Raw genomic sequence first — 22,209 nt, 5'->3', positions numbered from 1 at the left:
AGGATACTGCTTCCTTAGCCAGGGGATGGGGAAACCAGTCTCGGGCAGAAGTGTCCTGCCAGAGTTACTTCATGGGAGGAATGCGTGACACAGTTGGCCAGACTGTAGTCTAGCCCTTACCCCTGTCCCCGGGGCTTCAATCCTCCTCATTGCACCAAGAAAGTGGGTGGGGCCAGGAGGAGAAGAAAGATCTCTTTCAAGGCCACCTCCTGCTTTGTACTTGAGTGCTAGGTTGTCTGAGAAGCTGTGACTTGGAGCGGGCCTTCCCTCAACCCTTGTCCTTTCTCCTTGGCCAGCTTTGAGTCCTCAGTGGGGTTTTATTTTTGTAAATAGAGCCTGGCTGCTATCACACTTTCTGTGTCACAGCCATGTGCCCATCATACATGAGTACTCAAAGGAGCTTTTGGGATCTTGAGTTAGCTCTGCATCTAGAGGTCTTGTGCTCAAGCTCAGACCCTGGTCCTGGGGCAGGCAGACTGACTTGATTGTTTCCTACCCAAAGCCACATTTTTTGGCCAGGGTTCCATCCCTCAGTCTCTCCCTCTCCCCTCCCCTCCCCCTCCCCTTCCCCCTCCCTGTATTTAAAAAAAAAAAAAAAAAAAACCTGTAGAATGTCTCTGGGTTTGCAGCCATGCAGGGCATGCTCTGGGATAGCTTGGTATGGGGCTCTGAGAAAGCAGAATGGAGATTCCTAAGTGGGTACAGTGTTAAGTACAAGAGGACCCCACAATTGGGTAAGGCCTTTATTGTCCTGGTCAGAACTGGGTCGCTGTTGGTTGAACAAATTGGAAAGGTAGAGAGTGAATAACCATGGGTTTTTTCTTTCTCCTTGACTGAGACTCCCTTTCCACTGGCAGTCCTGTTTCTTGGAGTTCCTAGTTAGGTTGTGATAATATGCTTGGTAGGCCAAGCTAATCTGGTGGATCCCAGTGGACCCTGGCATGCCAACTGGCGAAATGGTTTTGTTCAGACATCTGTCCATCTTTCTTTTCTCTAGCTTCAAATTCTTTTCACCCCTTGCCCTAAGCTTACTGTTACCTCAGGAAGGAACAGTTTATGGGAGTCTTAGAAGCTGAGAGGGATTGAGCTGAAGATGGGGAAGAACCTGTAGAGAAGTAAGCTCCTGGCTTGATGGCATGTCTGCCTATGCAAGGTGGGATGGGGTGTGAAAAGAGTTGTGGGACTAGAGAAAACAAAAATGGAAGGTGCCGGACCGGAACTGCTTTCAGTCTTAGGGATCCTATGGGGGCTCAGGGAGCAGGGGAACAATGTGACATCATTTACTCATTAAGATGATGGCTCTTGGGTGCCGATAAGAGACAACAGGCAGTGCTGACCTAGCCTGGCAGAGAGGTGGCACATAGAAAAAAAGGAACAGACTGGAGAAGATACCGGGCAAAGTGGGCAGGAGGGTTCCCTATCCTAAAGACACGACACCATACTTTGAAGGTACTAGGAGATAGGCATTCAAAGGGGGCATAGTTTCAACGGTGTCCTGGAAACCAGGGCTCATGTAAAAGTGGAAAATCAGACAATGGTGCTGTGAGGCAGCAGTCAACACAAGGGACTTTGAAATCGCCTCCTCACCTGTGTTTTAAGGGCTCTTCCTTCTCCTACGGCAAACTCTTAAGTCCTTGGCATGTTCTGAGTGTCTCTTACTGTCAGTTTGCTTCCTGAGGCCCCTGTGAAAGGTCTTTCCTGTGCAAGCACAGTGGCCAGGGAACCTATGGTAAGAAACCCCATTGTCAGGAGATGGGGAGGAGTGGGCCTTAGAGGTCAGCCGGGCCATGGTGCCAGCGTACCTGGCTCTCTCTGAAGTCATACTGCTGTGGCCTTGGTAAGGAGCTTCCCAACCAGTTTCATACCTTAGTGACTACTGCTTGAACCTGGCCTTTGCTGCCAATTGGCTACACCATTGGCGTATGCCACCTTGGCTGTGCCTTCTCCTACCTGGTAGCTTGGCAGTAGCCTTGACCTGAGGTGATCTGGTTGTATGGAGACAAGCCCCTCAGGCCTGCTCTTTGCATGGAAGTCCTGGTTGTGTGGGACTTCTTGGCTGGAATAACATTGTTGCCTATAGGTCCTGCTTACCTGGGAGTGGCTGGGAGGTCCCTGGAAACCCTGACTGGCTTTCAAGAAGCCCTGCTTGTGCATCCAGGTGCCAGCTAGTCAGCCTGCCTTTGGGTCTTTGGAACTGAGGGACTTGATACATGGAATATAAGGAACTGGGAAGTAAACTAGTTTAAAAAGGAGCCACAGAGAAGTGTGAGCAAGGAAGAGACACCAGGAAGAGTCCTGGAGCTAAGGTGTGGTGAGAGGGCACATAGCTCTGCTTTATCTACCTCTCCTAGCTAGTGCTTTGAATTGTGGGGACGTTAGATTTGCCCCAGCTCCTAGTGATATCCTGGGCCTGCTGGCGCCTCAAAGATCAGACCGTATTTTTGTAGACTCGAAGCTGCTCAACCTGTATCTAGTGTCATCAAAGGGTTGTGGTTGCAAACTTGTGGTTTAGTTTCTTGGCATCCGTGGCTTAGAAGAAAGAGCTCTTGAATATAGACCTGAAACAGCTTTTACCCCATTTTGCCCAGATGTTGACTGGCAGCCCTCAGCTCTGCAACCACCTTGTTTCAGGGGTAGGCAGAAGGAGTACTGTTGGTAGGAAATGACTCTCTGTTGGTTAGGTTTCTATTTTACCGCCCCACCCCAGCCTGTTGTTCACTGCCTCTGATTTCAACAAGGGACTTAAACTCTAGCATCTCCCTTGAAGCAGAACTGCTGGTGCTGGGGGATGTAGTAATGGTGCTTGCTGGAGCAGCTCGGCTGCTGATCCACAGTGGAAACACTGTTACACTGTGTCTTTCTTATTCCCGCTGGGCCAAGTGGTGTGTCTCTTAGTAGCTGGTACTCCCTTGGGGGTCCGGACCACTGTGGTGCTGACAAGAGAGGGTACCTATTGCTCTGACTTGCTCCTTTGCCTTTAGCAGGGGTGAGAGACGGTAAGGAGTACCCTAGTGTCTGAGCTGAGGGCCTAGTGGGGCTTGCCGCTGGGTCCCCATATCTTCTCTTCCCCATTGGCTTAGTCCTGCTCTGCTGAAACACTGCTCTGGTACCCTGGCAGACAAGCAAACAACCCCTTACAGAGGTGCAGGCACTGGCTATAAGTCTCCTGGTAGGGATAGATGAGAGAGCCCAAGGTCTTTCAATGGCCTACATCCTGCCCCTTGTTTTTCTGGTTACCCTGCTTTTTCTTAACCCCCTTACCCAGCTTTTTCACATAGAACTACTGCTCAGCCCAATGGCCATTCTAGGAAGTCCCCTACCCCCAGGCCTATTGACCTTGTTACCTGCTATAGCCCTTCATTTAAAAGTGTTATAGTTCCTATTCATTATATCCCGCTTCTTCCCAGACTATGGCCCTTCAAGGCCAGAAAAGCATCCACTGCATCTTAGTTCTTGGGCCTCATGCTGTGTGTTGGCATCACCCCAGGCTGGGACTTCTCTCCCCTGGCTCTGAACCAATGTGGTTGTTGGTGTTGACTATGTGGTGGCTACTGCCAGCTGCTAAGCCCAAGCCTACCCTCCATCCAGTGCCTGAAGTATCAGTCTGTGCCAGGAGGAACCCTTATCCATAAACTAGGCAGCTGGGTACCACTGTGGGCTTAAAGACTGCAATTGAGAGGCAGCCAAGGACCCACTAGCTGAGTTGAGTGTATCACTTGCCGAGGATATCAGTGTCTGTACACGGCTGGGAGGGAGGGTGAACTCAGGCACTACCGTTGGGTCTTGCAGCTGTTGAATTGCTTTGGACTAGGGCCAAGGGCTTTCTCCCTGTAGATGGTTTCTTCTTCTAATGGGCACTCACTTGAGGGCATCAGGAGATCAAGATTACCTGCTCAGCACACGACCAGGCCCAGGCAGCTACCATAGACTAAATCTGCCAAGAGAGGAAGTATACACCTGGTATCCAGAGAACAGAGGCTGGGCCCTGTTCACATCTTAAGCGGTCTCTTCAGACATGTGCAGGCAAGCACCTGTAGCTTATACTTTCCTGGGTTGTTCCATGACAGTTTTCTGGTCACTTTGTATGTTCGGGTCCATGGAACTATGGGATACCGTCTACCTCTGTAGGGTCCTACCTGTCTACACTTGTCCTAGTCATTGCTGGACAGGCCTTGAGGAAGTGATGTGAATTTGGGGTGGGTAGGTAGAGCTTGGTTGTGGGAGAAGAGCAGGAGAGAACTGGTGATTTTTTTTGGGGGGGTGGGGTGGGGGCTGTCTTAGAGAGGGGAAGAGCTTGGGGATGGACCTGACAATATGCTGACGAACCTAGGGTGGGTTTGAATCCATCAGACATGGATTTTATTTATTTCTTAGTTCACTACTATTTTTATGTATATGAGTTTTTTGCCTTCATGTAAATCTGTACACTGAAGTGGAAACTTAAGGGTTCTTTGGAAAGTCAGTTGAAGGAACGCTTCACTGACGCAGGCACAGGAGAAAGGATGTTCTGCTAAAGCAAGCACGTGAAAGGACATGAGATGAAGGATTCTTTGCTAACAACATGCATGTATTGGTCTGCTTTATATTGCATAGTTGAGCTCCATTTGTCGGGACTCCATAGAGAAAAACACATCAAAAAACTTCTGGTGGTGTGTTGCAGTTTCTTTCTGCTACCATGGACTCAGGCTGATGGGCAGAGTGATGTCAGCTGAGACAGACGCACATGCTGAGGCAAGGCACATGGAGGACACATGATGTTTGGAGGGTATAAACAGGACTCGATGGACAGTGGCTGTGGCTGAGCTAGGCTTAGAGAGAGCTGGCTGCGCAATGCTTGTTGGTCGCACGTCTTTGCTGATCTTCACTTTGCTGAGAGGGGCATAGTTGAGAACTTCTCCTTGGCACCCCTCCGGATCCCTTTTGCTGACTTTGTTCGGAGACTAAGGCCTGACTGTCTCTACTTGGTAGTGCCACCACCACTGATTTATGTTTGTTATCCTGACTCTACCGCACTAGACTGCTGGTGTATCTGTGAGGTGTTTGCGAAATGATCGAGCTGCTACTGTGGACCTGTGAGCTGAACTGCCGATTTCCAGACAACACAGACAGGAGTTGCTCCAAAGAATCATTTCTTTTTTTTTTTTTTTTTAAAGATTTATTTATTTATTATATGTAAGTACACTGTAGCTGTCTTCAGACACTCCAGAAGAGGGCGCCAGGTCTCGTTGCGGATGGTTGTGAGCCACCATGTGGTTGCTGGGATTTGAACTCTGGACCTTTGGAGGAGCAGTCGGGTGCTCTTACCCACTGAGCCATCTCACCAGCCCCAAAGAATCATTTCTAAACAGGTCCACTTCCCCTGTATCTCTCTTTTCCACTACCTCTGGTGGGTGATGGGCTAAAAGGGAGGTTAAAGCATTTAAGAACCAAAATTAGAAGTAGGATTTGCAAAATTAAAGTTGTAGCACACAATGTGTGTACAGTGCCCGCGGAGACCAAAAAGGGTGTCGGATCCCCCGAAACTGTAGTCATAGATGGTTGTTAGTCTCCACGTGGGTCCTGGGAATTGAACCCTGGTCCTTTGGAAGAGCATTCAGTGCTCTTTCTTAACTGTTGAGCTATCTCTCTAGCCCCCAGACTTGTACTTTAGAACTACTAAAGGTAGCACTAGAGTAGACTGCTTAGGACTGCCAGTTACAGGAGGCCAAGAAGGGTATCTTCCCAGCCATTGTCATGGACCATCTGGAGACACTCTGCCACAGGTAAAGTGAACAAGTACTACTGACAAATGGCCTATGGCAAATGTGGTAGTTTGAATGAATATGCCTGGCCCAGGGAGTGACACTATTAGGAGGTGTGGCCTTGTTGGAGGAAATGTGTCACCTGGGAATGGGCAGTAAGACACTCTTCTTAACCATGTGAGAGCCAGTCTTCTAGTGGCCTTCAGATGAAGATGTTGAACTCTCAGCTCCTCCTGTACCATGCCTGCCTGGATGCTGTCATGCTTTCACCTTGATGATAATGGACTGAACCTCTGAACCTGTAAACTAGCCCCAATTAAATGTTGCTCTCCTAAGAGTTGCCTTGGTCATGGTGTCTGTTCACAGTAGTAAAGCCCTAACTAAGACAGCAGGGCTTCCTGTAGAGTTCTAAACCAGTCTGGTTAAGAAAAGACGAGGTTTTATTTGTTGGAGGTGGGGCCATGTATGTAAGGGCCTTTTAGGCCTGCAGAGTTCTGCTTGAGCTTAGTTCCACAGTATATTTTTTCTTGAGGACTTGTAAGCTGCAAGCCTCTGCTTCAGAAGAAGCAGGCCTCGAGTTGATCATACCTCTGGGCTGTAGGTGGGCACCAAAGCTTTCAAGACAAACATAAGAGTGCCTTGAAGGCTGAAGTGGATCTTTGGGGCTTTTCCTGGGTCTTTCTGGTAAGCCAGCCTGAACCATTCCAACCCGATGAGCATTGCTTTGTTTACAAGGCAATGGTTCATCTTGGCAGTTGCAGACAGTCTTCTTGATCTGGGGATTTTCCTTCTACCACCTACAACCCCAGCATAGAAGGGCTTTCTGGGCTCTGGATGGAGCTTAGCAGTTTGAAAGCTCTGTGGGCTCCCGAGGTTACCACCAGACCACTAGGTGTCAGAACGTTGCCCGTGATGGGATAATGAATTCTTCCGTGGTACCTGGGTGCCATAATGAACCTGTTGGCCATCATAGCCTGTAGCTCAGAGCACATGCTCAGTAAAAGCTGGCATGGTTAGTTTCAATCCAAAGCAGTCATTGGAGGGGATCTGGGGCTAGAAGCATAAAAGGAACGGTTCGGTTCCTATTTCTTCCTCTCTCGGTTCAGTTGCTGTTCTTATCTCTTCCTGAAGCTCACCTGTTGAAACATGCATAATTAGAGCTGAGCCATTCCCTGCCCTGGCCTTGATACTTGTGGTCTCTGCCTGGGGCCTGTAAGCAGGCAGAGACCATTATGTGACCTTCTCAGAGAAGGGCAGAGCATAGAGTGGATGGGGTTTTTACTAAGCTTACACAAACCCCAAAACCTTACCTTTTGTTTTTCTGATTTTGCTTGCTTGCTTGCTTTTCCTTTTCTTTCTTTCTTTCTTTTTTTTTTTTTTTTGTTAAAGATTTGTTATTATAAATAAGTAGCTGTCTTCAGACACACCAGAAGGGGACATCAGATCTCATTACGAGTGGTTGTGAGCCACCATGTGGTTGCTGGGATTTGAACTCAGGACTTTCAGAAGAGCAGTCAGTGCTCTTATCTGCTGACCCATCTCATCAGCCCCTGCTTTTTCTTTTCCTTTTTTAGACAGGGTTTCTTTTATAGCCTTAGCTATCCTAGGACTTACTCTTTAGACAGGCTGACCTCAAACTCACAGAGATCCACCTGCCCCAGCCTCCCAATTGCTGGGATCAAAGGTGTGAGTGCCACTACTGCCCAGTTTCCTCACCTTTTGTTGTTAGCTTTGAGTCAAGGTCTCACTGTGTAGTCCTGTTTCCCAGAACTCACTCTATAGACCAGGCTGGCCTGAATCTCACAGAGATCTCTCTGCCTCTGCCTCTGCCTCTGCCTCTGCCTCTGCCTCTGCCTCTGCCTCTGCCTCTGCCTCTGCCTCTGCCTCTGCCTCTGCCTCTGCCTCTGCCTCTGCCTCTGCCTCTGCCTCTGCCTCTGCCTCTGCCTCTGCCTCTGCCTCTGCCTCTGCCTCTGCCTCTGCCTCTGCCTCTGCCTCTGCCTCTGCCTCTGCCTCTGCCTCTGCCTCTGCCTCTGCCTCTGCCTCTGCCTCTGCCTCTGCCTCCTCTGCCTCTGCCTCCTCTGCCTCCTCTGCCTCTGCCTCTGCCTCTGCCTCTGCCTCTGCCTCTGCCTCCTCTGCCTCTGCCTCTGCCTCTGCCTCCTCTGCCTCTGCCTCTGCCTCTGCCCCTGCCTCTTGGGAGCTGGGATAAATGATGTTGATGTGCACCACTATCCCTGGCTCCAACCCCTGTCTCTGGGATGAACCTTTGACTGATGTGCCCCACTAAGTCCCAAGAGGAGACAGCCTAGGCTCAGCAGTTCTACAGGGTTTGTGTTTGCCAAATGGATAACAGGGAAAATTTGGACCTTGTTGTGAAGCCGATCCTGCCCATATTGGATGTAGGCCAGACAGCCTTTCTGTTTGGGCAGCAGTAGGGTGGACTGTTTGGGGCTTTGGGTTGCAGAGGGCCTTCTCTGTAGCAGCCATTATCATAGACCCATCCCATGACACTGTTGAACAAAAAAGGCCCAAGGCAAGATACACAATAGCATTTGAGTGGAGTTAAAAGCCTGTGTGGTTCAAGGAGGATGGGATTAGCCTTGTGTGGGGCCTGTGTCTGGACAGGGCCACTCAGCCTGACTCCTAGGAAGTGCTCAGTGTGAAGTTAGTGGCAGCGGCAATGGTTGGCCCAGGAGTGGTCTTGAGTCTGCAGTCTCAGGTGTCTATGGAGGAGGTGGAGCCCTGTGAGTCAGGGCCTCATGGTGGTGTCTGACCCTGGGCCTTCTGTCCTGTGATCGGAATCTTCCGTAGCTGCTGAGCACAGCTGGACAAACAGGTCTGAGTCAGTGCCAGGCTGTGAAGAGAGGTGACTCTGGCTAAACAACTCCTGATTATCTTGTCGCCTTAAGTTCAAAGGGCCATGGGGAGTCCGATGTGCAGCAGGAACACCGGGTTAGCAGATGCAGTAGTGATGATGGTCCCTGACTCTACAAACTGTAGAGAACAAGCTGCTGGCACATCTGGGAAGCCCCTACCGGGAAGTGGTGCCCCTGTGAGAAGGCTTGACTTTAGGGAAATAGACTACAGAGATCTCTCATTCAGTTGTTAGATCTTCAGCACCATATTTGAAGACAGGAGACAACTGTTAGTGTACAGACGCCCTGCTTGGCTCTGGGAGACAAGGGCCTTGCTTGGTTCCAACCACACCTATAGACCCAGTCCTGCCTGCACAGATAGGGAGTGCCCTTAGGATGGGCCTGGGTGAAGGTATCCCCTTGACTGGAGTCTAAGTAATTTCAGGAACCAGGCCCCAGGCACAGGAATCTCTCCTTCCTCTCACTCCTTCCTCTTTGGGTGAATCAAATACCACCCAGGCTTGAGTCACTGGTCACACATTCCTGGCCACCTGCCACACCTCTGAACATGACAGCTGAGTTTCAGGACTGGGGAAATGGCCAGATCCAAGGTCCAGGGCAAGGAAGAGGGCTGGTTCAATACTTTTTGCAGGCTTCCAGGACCACCTGCCTCTGAGGCCCCTCTGCAGGTACTAGTGCATGGCTAGGCCGTGTCCACAGTTCCACAGAGGTGCCTATTGCGTTTAGTTTGGGCACTAGCAATTCCATGAGAAAGAAAGTGACTAGGACCCAAAGGGCGCTAGAGTTCATGGGTGGCAGAGGCTTGCTTGGACCCATCTTTGCCTCCCCGTGCCACTCAAGTGAGTCTGCTGGGTATAGGAAGGGGAAGTCCCCTGAGCAGATCCAACTCAACACCACAGTGTTATAATAGTCTGGGTCTTAGGAATTGACATTGGTACCACATCCCAGTGTAATATCTGTTGTGCCTTCTTCCTTTGAATTCCTAGGGCCTCTGTTTTCCAGCCCTAACATGGAAAAATGTAGTGTTGGGCATGGGTTCAAATCACTGACCTTGGGCAGGTAAATTCTTGTGCCTTGTGTTCCTAGCCTGTGACATGGGAGTGATGGGCTATGGATTTTGTGACCGTCTCTCCCTTGGCATGAAGCAGATGTGATACCATCTCTTCCCTTGTGTGGAATACTCATGGAAAAGGATGAGGTCACAGGGCCTAGGGTTCTGGCAGGACAGAGAGCCATGCTGTCATTGAGACCTAAGAATGGTTCTCCTATGTCAACAGATTTCCCAGGGATGCTGGGAATGCAAAATTGTGTCTAGGGGTACAGACTACCCCTCAACCCCTGGACTCCCTCAAGTCCCTGGACTCCCTTGAGAATCAGTTTCCTGATCTGTGAAGTATAAGTATGAAGCGAGTGTATGAGAAGCACTTGGTACTCAGGAGGACATCCAGGAGACAGAAGCCACGAGACACTTGTACATGGGGCTGGACCTGCATTTGGTTCAAAGCCAGCAGCTTACTATAGATCCCTTCACTTTAGAGCAAGATCCAGGAACTAGGCCTGAGGGTGCGGCCCAGTGGTAGAGCGTTTGCCTAGTATACACACACGGCTCTGGGTTTCAACCCTAGCATCAACAAAAAAGAAAAAAGCTAGTGACTCCTGGCACATTTCAGACTCCGGTTTACAGGCATCTGCCTGGGTGGTAACATGAGCTGTCTGCATATCCTGGCCGCGGAGCAGAAGGACAGCTACGTGCCAGTGACTGCAAACAAAGAATGGCAACACCTACCTGTCTTGGGTGTTTTGAAGGTCAGTCTCCAGATGACATGCCTGAAGAGCACCAGGATTCAAAGCCAGGTGCGTCTTAATCTGATGCTCCTAAGCCAGCCAGCTTTAGTGCCCGTCGATAATCTCACCCCTTCTCCGTGGTGCGCTTTCTAAAGCTGCATTTGCTCACATTGTGCTTGATGGTGTCACTTGCCAACGTCAGTTTATACTCTCAGCTTTTCTGTCTACCCCTGAGCCATTTTTAGGGTTCTTGACAGCAGAGGAGCAGAGAAGGCAGCATGGGGCCGAAGGAGCGTCTCTAAACTCTCCAGTGTTGGGCACCAAGTGGCTTGGCTTCTAGGAACTTCTTGCTGCCTCACCACAGAGGAGGGGTGTGCCAGAACTGTAGGGAACTGCTTCCCCTGCACGTGGCCCTCAACTTCTGGCAGGAGTCAAACACTGTTGGGCTGCCACGTTGGCCCTCCTGGCCTGCAGCCCCTGGATGGATGCCTTGGCTGGTCCCTGGGGTGGGCCCCTCCCCAGGCAGCTGTGCAGTTCTCTTCGGGAAAGCACTGGCAGATGTTGTCGATTTAAATTGTTTCCTTATTCTATTCTCAGTCAGGGCTGCCTCTCATCAGCCTAGACTCTAGATTGCATCACTAGGACCGCTTGTACAAGGAACCTGGGAAAGCCTGGGGTTCAGGCTGTGCTGGGCAAAGCCAGAGAGGGGCAGGTGGACAGCAGGAGTGGGCACCAAGTGATGGAACTTGTTGTGGTGCCTGTAGGCTGCATCTGAGGACTAAGTCTCGCAGGATATGGAGCACAGCTAGGACTGGGAGGTTCCTGGGGTCCTCCTATAAATGTCTACCTCCTTGTATCAGAGTTAGCTGAAAAATGGATGAAGAATGGCTTCCCAGGCCTCTTGACAGAGCATCTCAACTGGAGCTGATTTGGTTAAGTCCCACAACAGCTTGTCACATCTGGAGTTAGGTTACTCTGAGGGGTGCAGCTAAATGTGCCACAGTGCACAAGGACAACTCTCACAAAGAAAATCCCTGTCCTGCAGAGCCCATGGTCCTGGCAGAGCTGCTGGCAATCTTATTGGTGGCAGGATAGTAGACATTGTGTGCTCACTTGTGTCTGGAAATGCCTGTCCTACTGGGCCTCACCTTTTTTTGCTCAGAAGATTTGAGTGCCTAACTCTGCCAGCCTAATGCCCCCTATTGAGTATGCCAATGATGCACTGATAGACATTAATATTTACTCTGTGTGTGTGTGTGTGTGTTTGCATCATGTGTATTGGAGGGCTAGAACTCAGATTGCTAGGTTTGTATATACCAAGTGCCTTTTCATGGTAAGCCTTTTTTTTTAACCCCTAGTGAGAAGGTGAAGTGTTTTAGGTGGCCCTAAGGTCACCCTGGAGCCTTATCACAGAGACTGAGCTGTCATATTATTCCCTGAGGCTCACTTTTCCTTGTTTTCTGCTCCTGTAGTGACTGCCAGTCCTGCTTGTACCTTAACATCAACTCTGGAGAGAGTCCCCCTGGGCTTCCTGGTTCCTAGCAACGTATGGCTGGGAGGGAGCTCCCATGGCAGCTTGTCACCTCTGTGGTGGAGACCTAGGGCCGCCAAGACTCTAGGACCCTGTTGCACCTTGTAAGCAGTGCTGCTGCTAGGTCCAGAAATCCCTGCCGTGAGTTCATTCCTGGGGACCATGAAGCCTGACTGGATGACTCCTGATGGGAATATTGCATTTCTCTCAGAGAAACTGTTGGAAGTGGCTCACTTCAGCCTGAAATGCAACCCTCCCCACCCTCTGGGGCCTCTTTAATCTTGTTTATTGTAAACCAGAGAGGCAGTAGAGTGGCCTTTCCTTCTTCTGAGGTATCTGTTTACCTTCTTCATTTATCGGGAAACTGAAATGACATAGTGAATTAGGGTGTCTCGTGGTAGGCTGCTGCAGGGACACCTGGTGTTCTGTGACTTTGTTCCACCCTCCTGGACCTTGGTTTCTTCATCTGCAGAACAGGGGTGGTATCTATACAGGCCTCAGGACAGAGGAGAGTTCTTTTGGTCCTGTGTTTGAACCATGGCTCCCATAGAATAAGATCAAGGTGTGGGTGATACTTTAATGCATTAGAAGGGCCAGAGAAGAGAGTAGCGATCTCGCTCTGCCATCTCTGTCCTAGGCTTTTAGGGGAGAGAGGCCATGGTAACAGACAGATGTGGTCCCCATTAGTATGTGGCTCTGCAGGCACTAAGTTGATGGTCTTCTCTACATCCCATTTGAACTGAGCAGTGAGAAAGAAGTCACCACGATAGCCCCATGCAATGGGCATGCCTTTCAGGCTTTCCTTGCGTTGTTCCTATTGCTGGAAGCTTTCTTTCATCTTTACCTAGCTGACCTCAGGTTTGAAACCCTGGCTGTGGCATCAGTGTCCCTAGCTGTCTATCCTACTCTGTAGAGTGCTCATGTAGCCCTTCTTCAGAGATACTGGCAGCTGCCAGTTGATTCTTGTCTAATAAGTTTTCCAGTCTGCTCTAGGACACTACAGGAGGCTCATTCCACGCCTATAGACTGAGCTGGTGCCTGCAGCCATTCTCCATGGATACCTTTCAGAAGTCTGCTTGACAGTTGGGTATAGGTCCAAGGGCCTTGCTAAACCAGTCTGCATGGCTGCATGGGATAGGCAGAGCCAGTCAGGGAGACATACTGGGAGGTTCCTGTCAGATCCGGAAAAGATCCAGAAAATCCAGAGCATCTGAGACCACTGTTTTGTGGGGCATTTACTCTATTTTAGGACAGTTCAAAAATAACTGCATGCTGGCCACAGAGACCACAGTGGGTAAAGGGCTTGCCCTGTTTCGCTGGGATTTGCACATCTAATTGTATGTCTTAAAGCTAAAAAAGCAAAACCTGTCTCTTTAATTACCTGTCCCTGGCAGTGGCAGCAGGGATGCACACCCTAAAACCCCAAGCTGGGAGAGCTGACAGCCAGCCTTCTACCCCTCATAGAGGTTGCTCACATCACTCGTTTGTCCCTACTTGGCAGTGCCTGGGGGGTAAGGGTGGACCCTGACCTTGAATCGATACTCGTGGTTCAAATCCCTTTGCTTGTAACCACCCATCCTAACTTAATTCCCCTTTCCTTTAAAGTTAGAATTTTAATTAGGAGAACTACTCTTAGACAAAAACAAAGTACCCCAACAACCCCTCACCTGCAGTTTTGTCAGGCTTGATTGAGCTATCCCCTTCCTTCTGGCCACTGTCCCTTCATATCAGAATGAATAGGCCAGGTGTCCAGGGAGCTGGCAGTTCAGGGTTGTGGTCTTCTTGGGGCTGACTGGGATGATCTCTTTGAGGCTTGGATTTTGCTAATTTTTTTTTTTTTTTGAGTTATCTGGGGCTGAGAATACTAAAGGTTTGTGATTTTACATTTGCTGTTGTCTAGCTGCACCCTGAGCCATGATATCAAGGCAGGGAGTGGGAATTTGTCTTTTCACACTTGCTTTCCTTGGTTATGGCCCAGTGTGCTCCTGATGAATGGGGTTCTATATTGGGCACTGCTATGCATGGGCCTGTGGTGCCATTGCAGGCCCAGTCTCTCCTACCACCGCCCAACCCATTGAAGTAACAGATAGTATAAGGTAATGCTGAGCTCTCGGCATCCTTGATACTCGGGGTCTCTCAGTGTTAGAGGGGCTTCTGCTCTTCCCCAGAGTGGCTGTTTTGTTTTATTTTGTTTTGTTTCAAGACCATTTCTCTGTTTAATAGCCCTGGCTGTCACTTTGTAGACTAGGCTGGCCTTGAACTCATAGAGAGATCTGCCTGCCTCTGCCTTCTGGTTGCTGGGATGAATTTTTTTTTTTAATTTTTTGGAGTTTGTTTGTTTGTTTTTTGTTTTTTAGAGGCCGAGTTTAGTTTCTCTGTGTAGCCCTGGCTGTCCTGAAACTCACTCTGTAGACCAAGCTGGCCTCGAACTCAGAAATCCACCTGCCTCTGTCTCCCGAGTGCTGGGGTTAAAGGCGTGCGTTGCATTACACCCAGTCAGAAAGACTTTTCTGCCGCTGACCTTGTTACACACTTCAAGATTCCTAGACTGGAAGAGGAGTCCGTTCCCTTTACCCACGTAGGCATTGTGAGAATTTACAACTGATATTAACAGTTCAGTGAAAGAATAAGGGGCTGGGCATTTGATTCAGTGGTAGACTGCTTGCTTAACATGTGCAAAGCCTTAGGGTCAGTCAGTCCCTAGGACACCAGCAGTAAGAGAGGGAAGGGAAGGACAGAGGCTGAGCACCAGCGGTAAGAGCTTGTCTGGCACTTGTAAGGTCTGAGTCCATCCCTAGAGGGGAAAAAAATGACACAGTATCTCTCTCTTCCCCTCCTCATCTGTAGTCCCCAGACACCCACGTGCCAGTGGTGGCCCTCATCTGATATTTGAGCACCTTTGAATTTCCTGGCATACCATCATGTGTGTGTCCTTTTGAAACTTAACAAAGATGTTATATTGTAGAAGCCCTTCTGTACCTGGCTATTTCTGCTGCCCTGCCGACGAGCAAGAAAAAGCCACTTCCTTCCCTTTCTTTTCTTAACTTTTTGGGGTTTTTTTTTGGTTTTTTGTTTTTTGTTTTTGTTTTTTTAATTTTTCGAGGCAGGGTTTCTCTGTGTAGCCCTGGCTGTCCTGGAACTCACTCTGTAGACCAGGCTGGCCTGGAACTCAGAAATTCGCCTGCCTCTGCCTCCCGAGTGCTGGGATTAAAGGCATACGCCACTACGCCAGGCTTAACTTTTTGTTTTTGTTTCTTTGTCTTTGTTCTTATTTTTGTTTTCAAAGACAGAATCTCTTGTGTAGCCCTGGCTGGTCTCAACTCGGAGATCCATCTGCCTCTGCCTCAGGAGTGCTGGGATTAAAGGCCTGTAACTATCAAGCCCTATTCCCTTTCCTCCTTCCCCACGCCCTCCACCTCTCAGACAGGGTGTCTCTGTGTAGCCCTGGCCGCCCTGGAACTAGCTCTGTAGACCAGGCTGGCCTCAAAACCAGAGTTTCGATCTGCCTCCCTCTGCCTACTGAGCGCTGGGATTAAAGGTGTGCACCACTGTGCCCTGCTTTCCTTCCCGTCTGGCTACCAGTTTCCTACGTGATGTCCCTAAGTAGTCTCTCACATGGAGTTGTTCCTATTTTTGCCTAACTGGGAAGGCCTTAGCTGCGCACCCTATCTCAGCACCCCGGGTGGTGTCTGTAATTTGGGGCTAAGACTCTCTTTCTCCATCACTCTGCTCCCTTTGTTTCTCCACACACACATTGGCCACATTCCTACCTCAGCGTTGTTGCCACTCCTAATGTCTCCATCTGTGTCTGCGGAGCTCACTCACTGCTTCAGTGCTTTGGCTTGGTGTTTCTTTCTTGCTAAGACCCTCCGAGACCACCCACCCCTCACTTCTGGGGAATGTGACTGGCCCCTGGCAACCTCATCCCATTTCCTTTTTACCATCTAGGACATGCGTTGCCTAGGCTTAATGTGTTTCTTACCTACTGTCAGAGTAGCGCCCCCTCAAAGCAGGAATTTCTGTCTTCATCCAGAATTTTTATAAGTACCTAGCACACTGAGGATTTGAAGTGAATCCAGTCTGATAATTCCTAAACCCAACCTGGCCAGCTCGTGCACCAGGGCTCCTGACTACCTTTTTGGCAACCTCAGTCCTGCCTCTGGGTCTGAGTCTTGGCTGTTTCATCTCTGCTCTGTCTGGAACCTCATTCCTTGACAGAGCCTGGGTCTGGTAGAACCTCTAGCCCCTGTCATCCTGCATGGCCCAGGCCTTGACCTGGCGTTAGTTAGTACTTGGTGAGCGTTACAGCATTTCTGCACTGCCTTTTCACATGAGTGAAAAGGAGACATAGAAACGGCCGCCTTGTGTTGAAGATGGGATGAGGATACGGCAGGCACTCAGAAGTGACGGCTTCTGTAATGTTTGTTACACCCTCACTCTGACACTCGGGGTGGACCTGGTAAGGCTGCCTGCTGCTGCTTTTCCTCAGAGGTGAGGACATGTAATACTGACTGTTCAGAGCCTTTAGGCAACAGGAGGGTGGCCCAGGTTTGATCCCAAAAACCCTGCCTTGCTCAACTTCCTGTAGAAGGAGGGAACAAGCCTGCCTGTCACCGAGAGCCTGGGAAGGAAGGCTTCACGTGATTTGCTCTCCCTGGCACAGCAGGGCTGACCGGAACCACATCTGAGCCTCAGGCTTCCTAGCTGGTATTCCCAAGACAGGCTCAGAAGAGGGCGGGCAGTTTGCTATCAGCTTTTGTTCCCAGACAAATCCTAATTCCTCTGGGTGGTTCAAGTGTCCCAGCCTTCCTGCTTCTGCAGGTCTCAGGCAGCTGCTCCTACTCCTGGATGGGTGTGTGTTGGGGGGAGCTGAGAGTTCACACAGTCCTGTCCCAGTCCTGTCCTCTTTTAGGCTCAGGCCTCTTCAGAGAAGGCCCAAGAGTGACTTCTCTGTCCTTCCACTTCCTGCCTCTGTGTCTGCTCTCTGCTTCCATCTAAGGTACATCCGTGGAGGGAGACAGCCATGAGCAGACACAGACATCTGACTCCCACCCCTCACTGGTGTCATCCCCTCCTGTCCCCACTGCCCATCCTTGATGTTTCTGTGTCCCAGGCATATTCTCATGCTAGGGCCTTTGCTGGTCACCTTTACCTTGCTCCACTCTGAGCCTCTCTGAGGCATCACTGCTAAAGGCCCCTTTCTAGACACCTACCTCAAGTAGCAGCTCTGTCTTATCTCTCTCCCAACTCTCACCTTCCCTGCCCTGCCTTTCCTGTTTCTCTCGAGCAGATGTTCTGTGCCTTTTGTCTTCTGCTCTACTGACATAAATTCACTTACAGCATGATCCATCTACTTAAGGGTTTGGGCTTTTGTTTTTTATTTTTGTGTTTTGGTGCTTGGTACGGAACCCAGGGCCTTGCACATGATCGGCAGTTGTTTTCCCCCACGAACCAGCGGGTTTTTAGGTTCACAAGGCTGTGCTCTCGCTGCAGCCATCTGCAGACCATTTCATTACTGTACCAAGAAACGCCACACGTGAGCTGTCACTCTTCATTTCCCTAGTAGCTTTCTGACTTTCTGGGCATTTCTTATAAATAAAATCTACACTAGACTCTCCTGTGTGCTGGCCTTAGCAGTAATGTGTTCACGGTTGGTAGCATTGTTAGGTAAGGGCCGTCTTTTATTACTAAGGGCACTGCACCTCAGGAGCAGACTACAAGTGTTTACCCTCGCCACTGGGGCATTTGGGTTGCTTTTGCTTTTTTACCAGTGGGAACAGTGCTGTTTGGCACATTTATATGCAGGTTTTGGTGTGCATGTAAACTCTGTTTTTGTTGGGTGTGAACCTAGGAGTAGAATTACTAGGTCATATGGTAATATGGAACTCCTGGCCTCACAAGCCCAATAGGACTTCAGCTGCCAGGTTTTCCTGCCTTTTGCACCTCTGAGCCAATGTGGCAGCCTGGGACTCTCACTTAGCTAGATGGCCTGGACTGCAGCCTGCTTTGTGGGCCCTGAGCTCTGAATCCTGCTGAAGTCCCAGTGTCACCAACTATAAGGAAAGGGTGACAGCGATTCACAACCACTGAGGTTGTGAAGCCAGCAACGCCTGACTGTAGCCCTCTCAGGCCCTCACCCCAAAGCGTGAATCTGGCAGGTAGCTCAATGTTTCTTGGGTCCCTCAGGGTGTGGGAAGGTTATGTCTCCTGGTAGTGGGGTGCACTGAATGGAGATACTGTCACACACCCCCTTCTCATGCCTGACCCTTCCTGAGCACCAGTTCTGCCAAGGTGGGGGTAGGCGGGGACTGTACGATGCTGTCACCCCACATCTTACTGAGCCCCCCACAGCAGCTGGGTGAATTTTAGATGAGCTGCTTTCGGGGTTCCCACTGCATAACAGCCACCTCATTTAGAAGTGCTGGGTTGTTGATGTGGTCTCATTCCAGGGCAGGAAGGTTGGAATCTTACCTGGTATCAGAGAACCTTCATTTTCCATGACAATGGCTGGGAGGCTTTGTGGTGACTACCAACTTTGCAGTTCTTTAAATGGTGCCTGGCACCTGGGAAGCAGCATGTCGCATTAGCTGCTGTGGTTGTGGTCCTTAGAGGAGTCTGGCTGAACTCAGTAGACTGGTGGGAGGTCTGGGGAGCTAACCTAGCCTTGGCCCCTTCTGTATAGTGAGTTGACTGAGTTCATTCTGGGAAGACTGAAGTGAGAGTCACATTAAGTAGGCAGCGGGAACCTGGGAGTATTGGAACAGCGAGGTCCAGGAGCAGAGGCTCAGCACGTCAGTGCCCTGCGCCCTGGCCTTTCCTCGCCCAAGGGCAGCTTTTTGATGCTTCATCTCTCATTTCATACTTTTTGTGTGTTTACAATCATGCTAGCATGGTCTCGCGGAAACACTGGCAGCAGGCTCCTTGCCCTGTCTGTGATAGGCCTGGAGTTGGGCGCTCCACATTCACCTCATGTTCTTCTACCCCATCTTCCTCTGTCGTGTCTCTGCAGGGAGGAGGTGCAGGAGAACTGTGTACGATGGCGGAAGAGGTTCACCTTTGTGTGTAAAATGAGTGCCAACCCGGCCACAGGCTTGCTGGACCCCTGCATCTTTCGAGTGTCTGTGCGCAAGGTGAGGTGGGCTCATGGGACTGAACCCAGGGACTGTGAGCTTAGAGCTGGGGGTGCGTGAGGCCCCTTTCCTACTTGTCTACCCCAAGGAGAATTGTGGGGTGTTTTGGGGAGATCTGTGTTTGGGAGGCCAGGGTTCCCGAGTCATGCTTTATGTCTCTCTTTCTGCAGGAGCTGAAAGGTGGGAAGGCGTATTCCAAGGTAAGAAGGACACACGGGAGCCTTGCTTCTCCCGTCCTTTTCCTAGGATCCCACTAGTCAGGCTGGGGATTGGGTAAGAGCTTAGCAAGACCACCCAGCCTCTGCTCCCGAAGGGTTGAAGGGGTGTGCTACCACACCCAGCTTCTGTACTTTGTATGTTTTGCTGGGGATTGAACCCAGGGCTTCGCACATGCTAGGCAAGTCCTCTACCATTGCTTCTGGTTTTCTAAGGAAAAAAGAAACACACATCCAAAACTGAATGAAATAGGTACGACTTGGAGAAAAGGAAGGCGAGTGCTGTGCGCATGTGCGAGTGCTGTGCGCATGTGCGTCTAAGCAGCAGTTGTTCACGTTGCTGTACAGATGCCGCAGCTTGAGCGCCTTACTTACCTACCCAGTGTATCCTGAGCGGCTTTCTGTATTCTTTCTAATGGCAGCAGCGGCTCGCTGCGTGCTGGTGATACAGAGTCAGCCCTTCACTGCTGTTGTAGAGCTGTGTTGATCCCAGGTCTTCCTTAGTGCCGTCTTCCACCGACACCTCCTCCCCTGGCTTCAGGCCTACAGTTACAAGCTTCTCTGTGAGAACAAGTGGGAGAAGATGGCCTGGCTTTGAGTGAGCCCGTTCTGTCCTCCGTCTCTGTTCTCTGGGGTACTCTTGGTCAGCCCAGCACAGGTGGGGAGACCTGAGATAGGGGAGCACGGGCTCAGACATCCCCACTGCTGGAGCTCCAGAAGCCCACAGCTTTTCTTGTCTCCCTGGCCCAGGACTGGAGGGGCTGTCGGAGGGCAGGTATCTCCTGTTACTCCTGAGTGAGGACTGCAGTGTATAGCCAAGGAGCCCCCACATCAGATGCTGCCAGACCTTTCCCTGCTGTTCCACAGCAGAACCTCCCCATGGATTTATCCCACTCTGCAGACAAGGAAGCCTAGATACTCAGAAGGACTAAACTGTAAAATGGTGTCCCTCTGAGTCATTACAAGGGCTTGAATCCAAACCCACTTCTCTGACCTTGAAGGCTGTTACCCCTAAAACACTGGAGTCGAGATTTGTGTATAACTGGTGCACAGTAAATGTCCAGTTGGCTTGCTACCCAGGCACTCCCTCCCTCTCTCTGCTCAGGTAGATGTGGAGTCCACCCGACTCTCCCATGCTGCTGCCCTTGCCCGTTCTCTGTCTCACGTGCACACATCCCAGGAGGACCAGACCAGCTCCTGGGTTCATGTCCTTACACTAGCCCTTCACTCTTCCCTCCACCAGGGCTTCATGGTGATCCTGCCTTGCCTGCTCTGTAGTATCTCATCCCCCTACCCTGACACCAAGTTCCCACGGGCCTTCCTTCTCCTCTGCCTGCTCTTCTGTCAGCTCCCTACAGCATGGCCTTGTTTCCCTGGGAACAATGTGTCTGTGTCACAGACAACAATGTCCTTTCATCTCAGGCACACTGGCGTAGTGCACCCTGGGACTGCACACAAAGGGTGCTTTGTGCCACATGTGAGCTTCTTGCTTGCCACACTGGTGCTGCTGACCCAGGATCCTGTCCTTGGGTCCTGATTATACAACAGTCAGTGGGGCTGTGGTGGGGTGAGCTGCTCTCCCCCGCGCTCCCCCTAAGTTAACCCTTCTGTTGCATCTGCTGCCCAGCAGCCATCCTCCCTGCAGCCTCCCATGTTTTTTTTTTTTTTTCTCTCCCAGCTGGGCTTCACTGACTTGAACCTAGCCGAGTTTGCAGGCTCAGGCTCCACCGTCCGCTGCTGCCTATTGGAAGGATACGACACCAAGAATACCCGCCAGGACAACTCCATCCTCAAGGTACTAGGGCTCTGCCATCTCTCCTGCCTTAACAAGGGGTAGGGGCGAATGTAGCTCCTCATTAGAAACACAAGTTCTCAGAAAGGCTGGGCCGATGCAGGTCCTAAGTCTGGTCTCAGTTTTCTCATGCATAGTTGGGTGTGACCCCCACCTTCCACAAGGGCTTGATAAGCACCTTTGTCAGACCTTTTTTATCTCGTGACCCTAACTGCAAGCACAGTCTATGCGCGGTGTCTGTTATTACATCCAAGTTTGAATTCAGGGAGTGGTGACAACCTAAATCCCATCATTTGCCCTAGGTCATAAGCAGAGCTGGCATTAACCCACCAGTCATGTAACTGTACAGCCTAGGCCCTAATTGTTGCCCGACCTGATCCGAGACCTGCTGGCTCCTGGTGAGCTATCAGTGAGCAGAATTCATGTTCTGGACCCATGCGCACCATGTAGAGATAGCACTCTGAGGGCTGCAAGGTTTCCAGGAGCCCAGGTAGCTTCTTCCCTCAGGCAGCTGCCCATTTGTCTTCTTAGGAACAAATATCCCTGGTATCTGTACTAGCATACCTCTTCATCCCTTTCCACAACTTCTTACAGGTTTCCCTAAACACCTTGTCTGAGTGGCCAGCTGAGCCTGGCACAGAGATGACCATGAGGGAATCAACAGGACCTGAGAAACATGCAGATAGGTTCAGGCTGATAATGTGGTAGCATGCTTTGTAATCCCAGAATTCGAGGCGATCATGAGTTTGAGCCAGCCTGAAGTATATACAGCAAGACGGTATCTCTCTTTTTAAAAAATGGTGATACGTGTCCTTAATCCCGGCACTCTGGAGTCAGAGGCAGGTAGATCTACATGAGTTCTAGGCAGTCAGGACTACACAAGTCCAGGAAGGAAGGAAGGAAGGAAGGAAGGAAGGAAGGAAGGAAGGAAGGAAGGAAGGAAGGAAGGAAGGAGAGAGGAGAGAGAAGGAAAGAAAGAAAAGAATTAATTGGTGGAAAGTCTTCCCCAGTAGGCCTAAGCACTCACAACAGTGGAAAGAGGCCTGGGGCCAGGTGACCTCAGGGTCAAGGCCTGGCCCCCTATATCCTGTTTGTTTAGTTTTGGGGAGTTAGTTGTTCTTTTAGTCTCTTTCTTTCGTTTG

The 22,209-nt window shown here is 50.4% G+C and overlaps 1 protein-coding gene across 1 annotated transcript in view; it reads left to right on the top strand.

Moving 5' to 3' along the window:
- Eeig1 (estrogen-induced osteoclastogenesis regulator 1) overlaps nt 1-22,209 on the top strand; it is a 34,807-nt gene that overhangs the window by 4,471 nt on the left and 8,127 nt on the right. The window contains exons 2-4 of the mRNA XM_021183196.3: nt 18,940-19,060; nt 19,231-19,260; nt 20,954-21,070. Of these exons, the coding sequence (XP_021038855.1) occupies nt 18,940-19,060; nt 19,231-19,260; nt 20,954-21,070 (268 nt within the window). The remainder of the gene's footprint in view (nt 1-18,939; nt 19,061-19,230; nt 19,261-20,953; nt 21,071-22,209) is intronic.

Source organism: Mus caroli, unplaced genomic scaffold, assembly GCF_978045245.1.
Source record: "Mus caroli unplaced genomic scaffold, Mus_caroli_1 scaffold_2, whole genome shotgun sequence".
Classification (NCBI taxonomy): Eukaryota; Metazoa; Chordata; class Mammalia; order Rodentia; family Muridae; genus Mus; species Mus caroli.
Note: the sequence above shows the minus strand (reverse complement) of the source record. Positions and strands in the feature narration are given on the sequence as shown.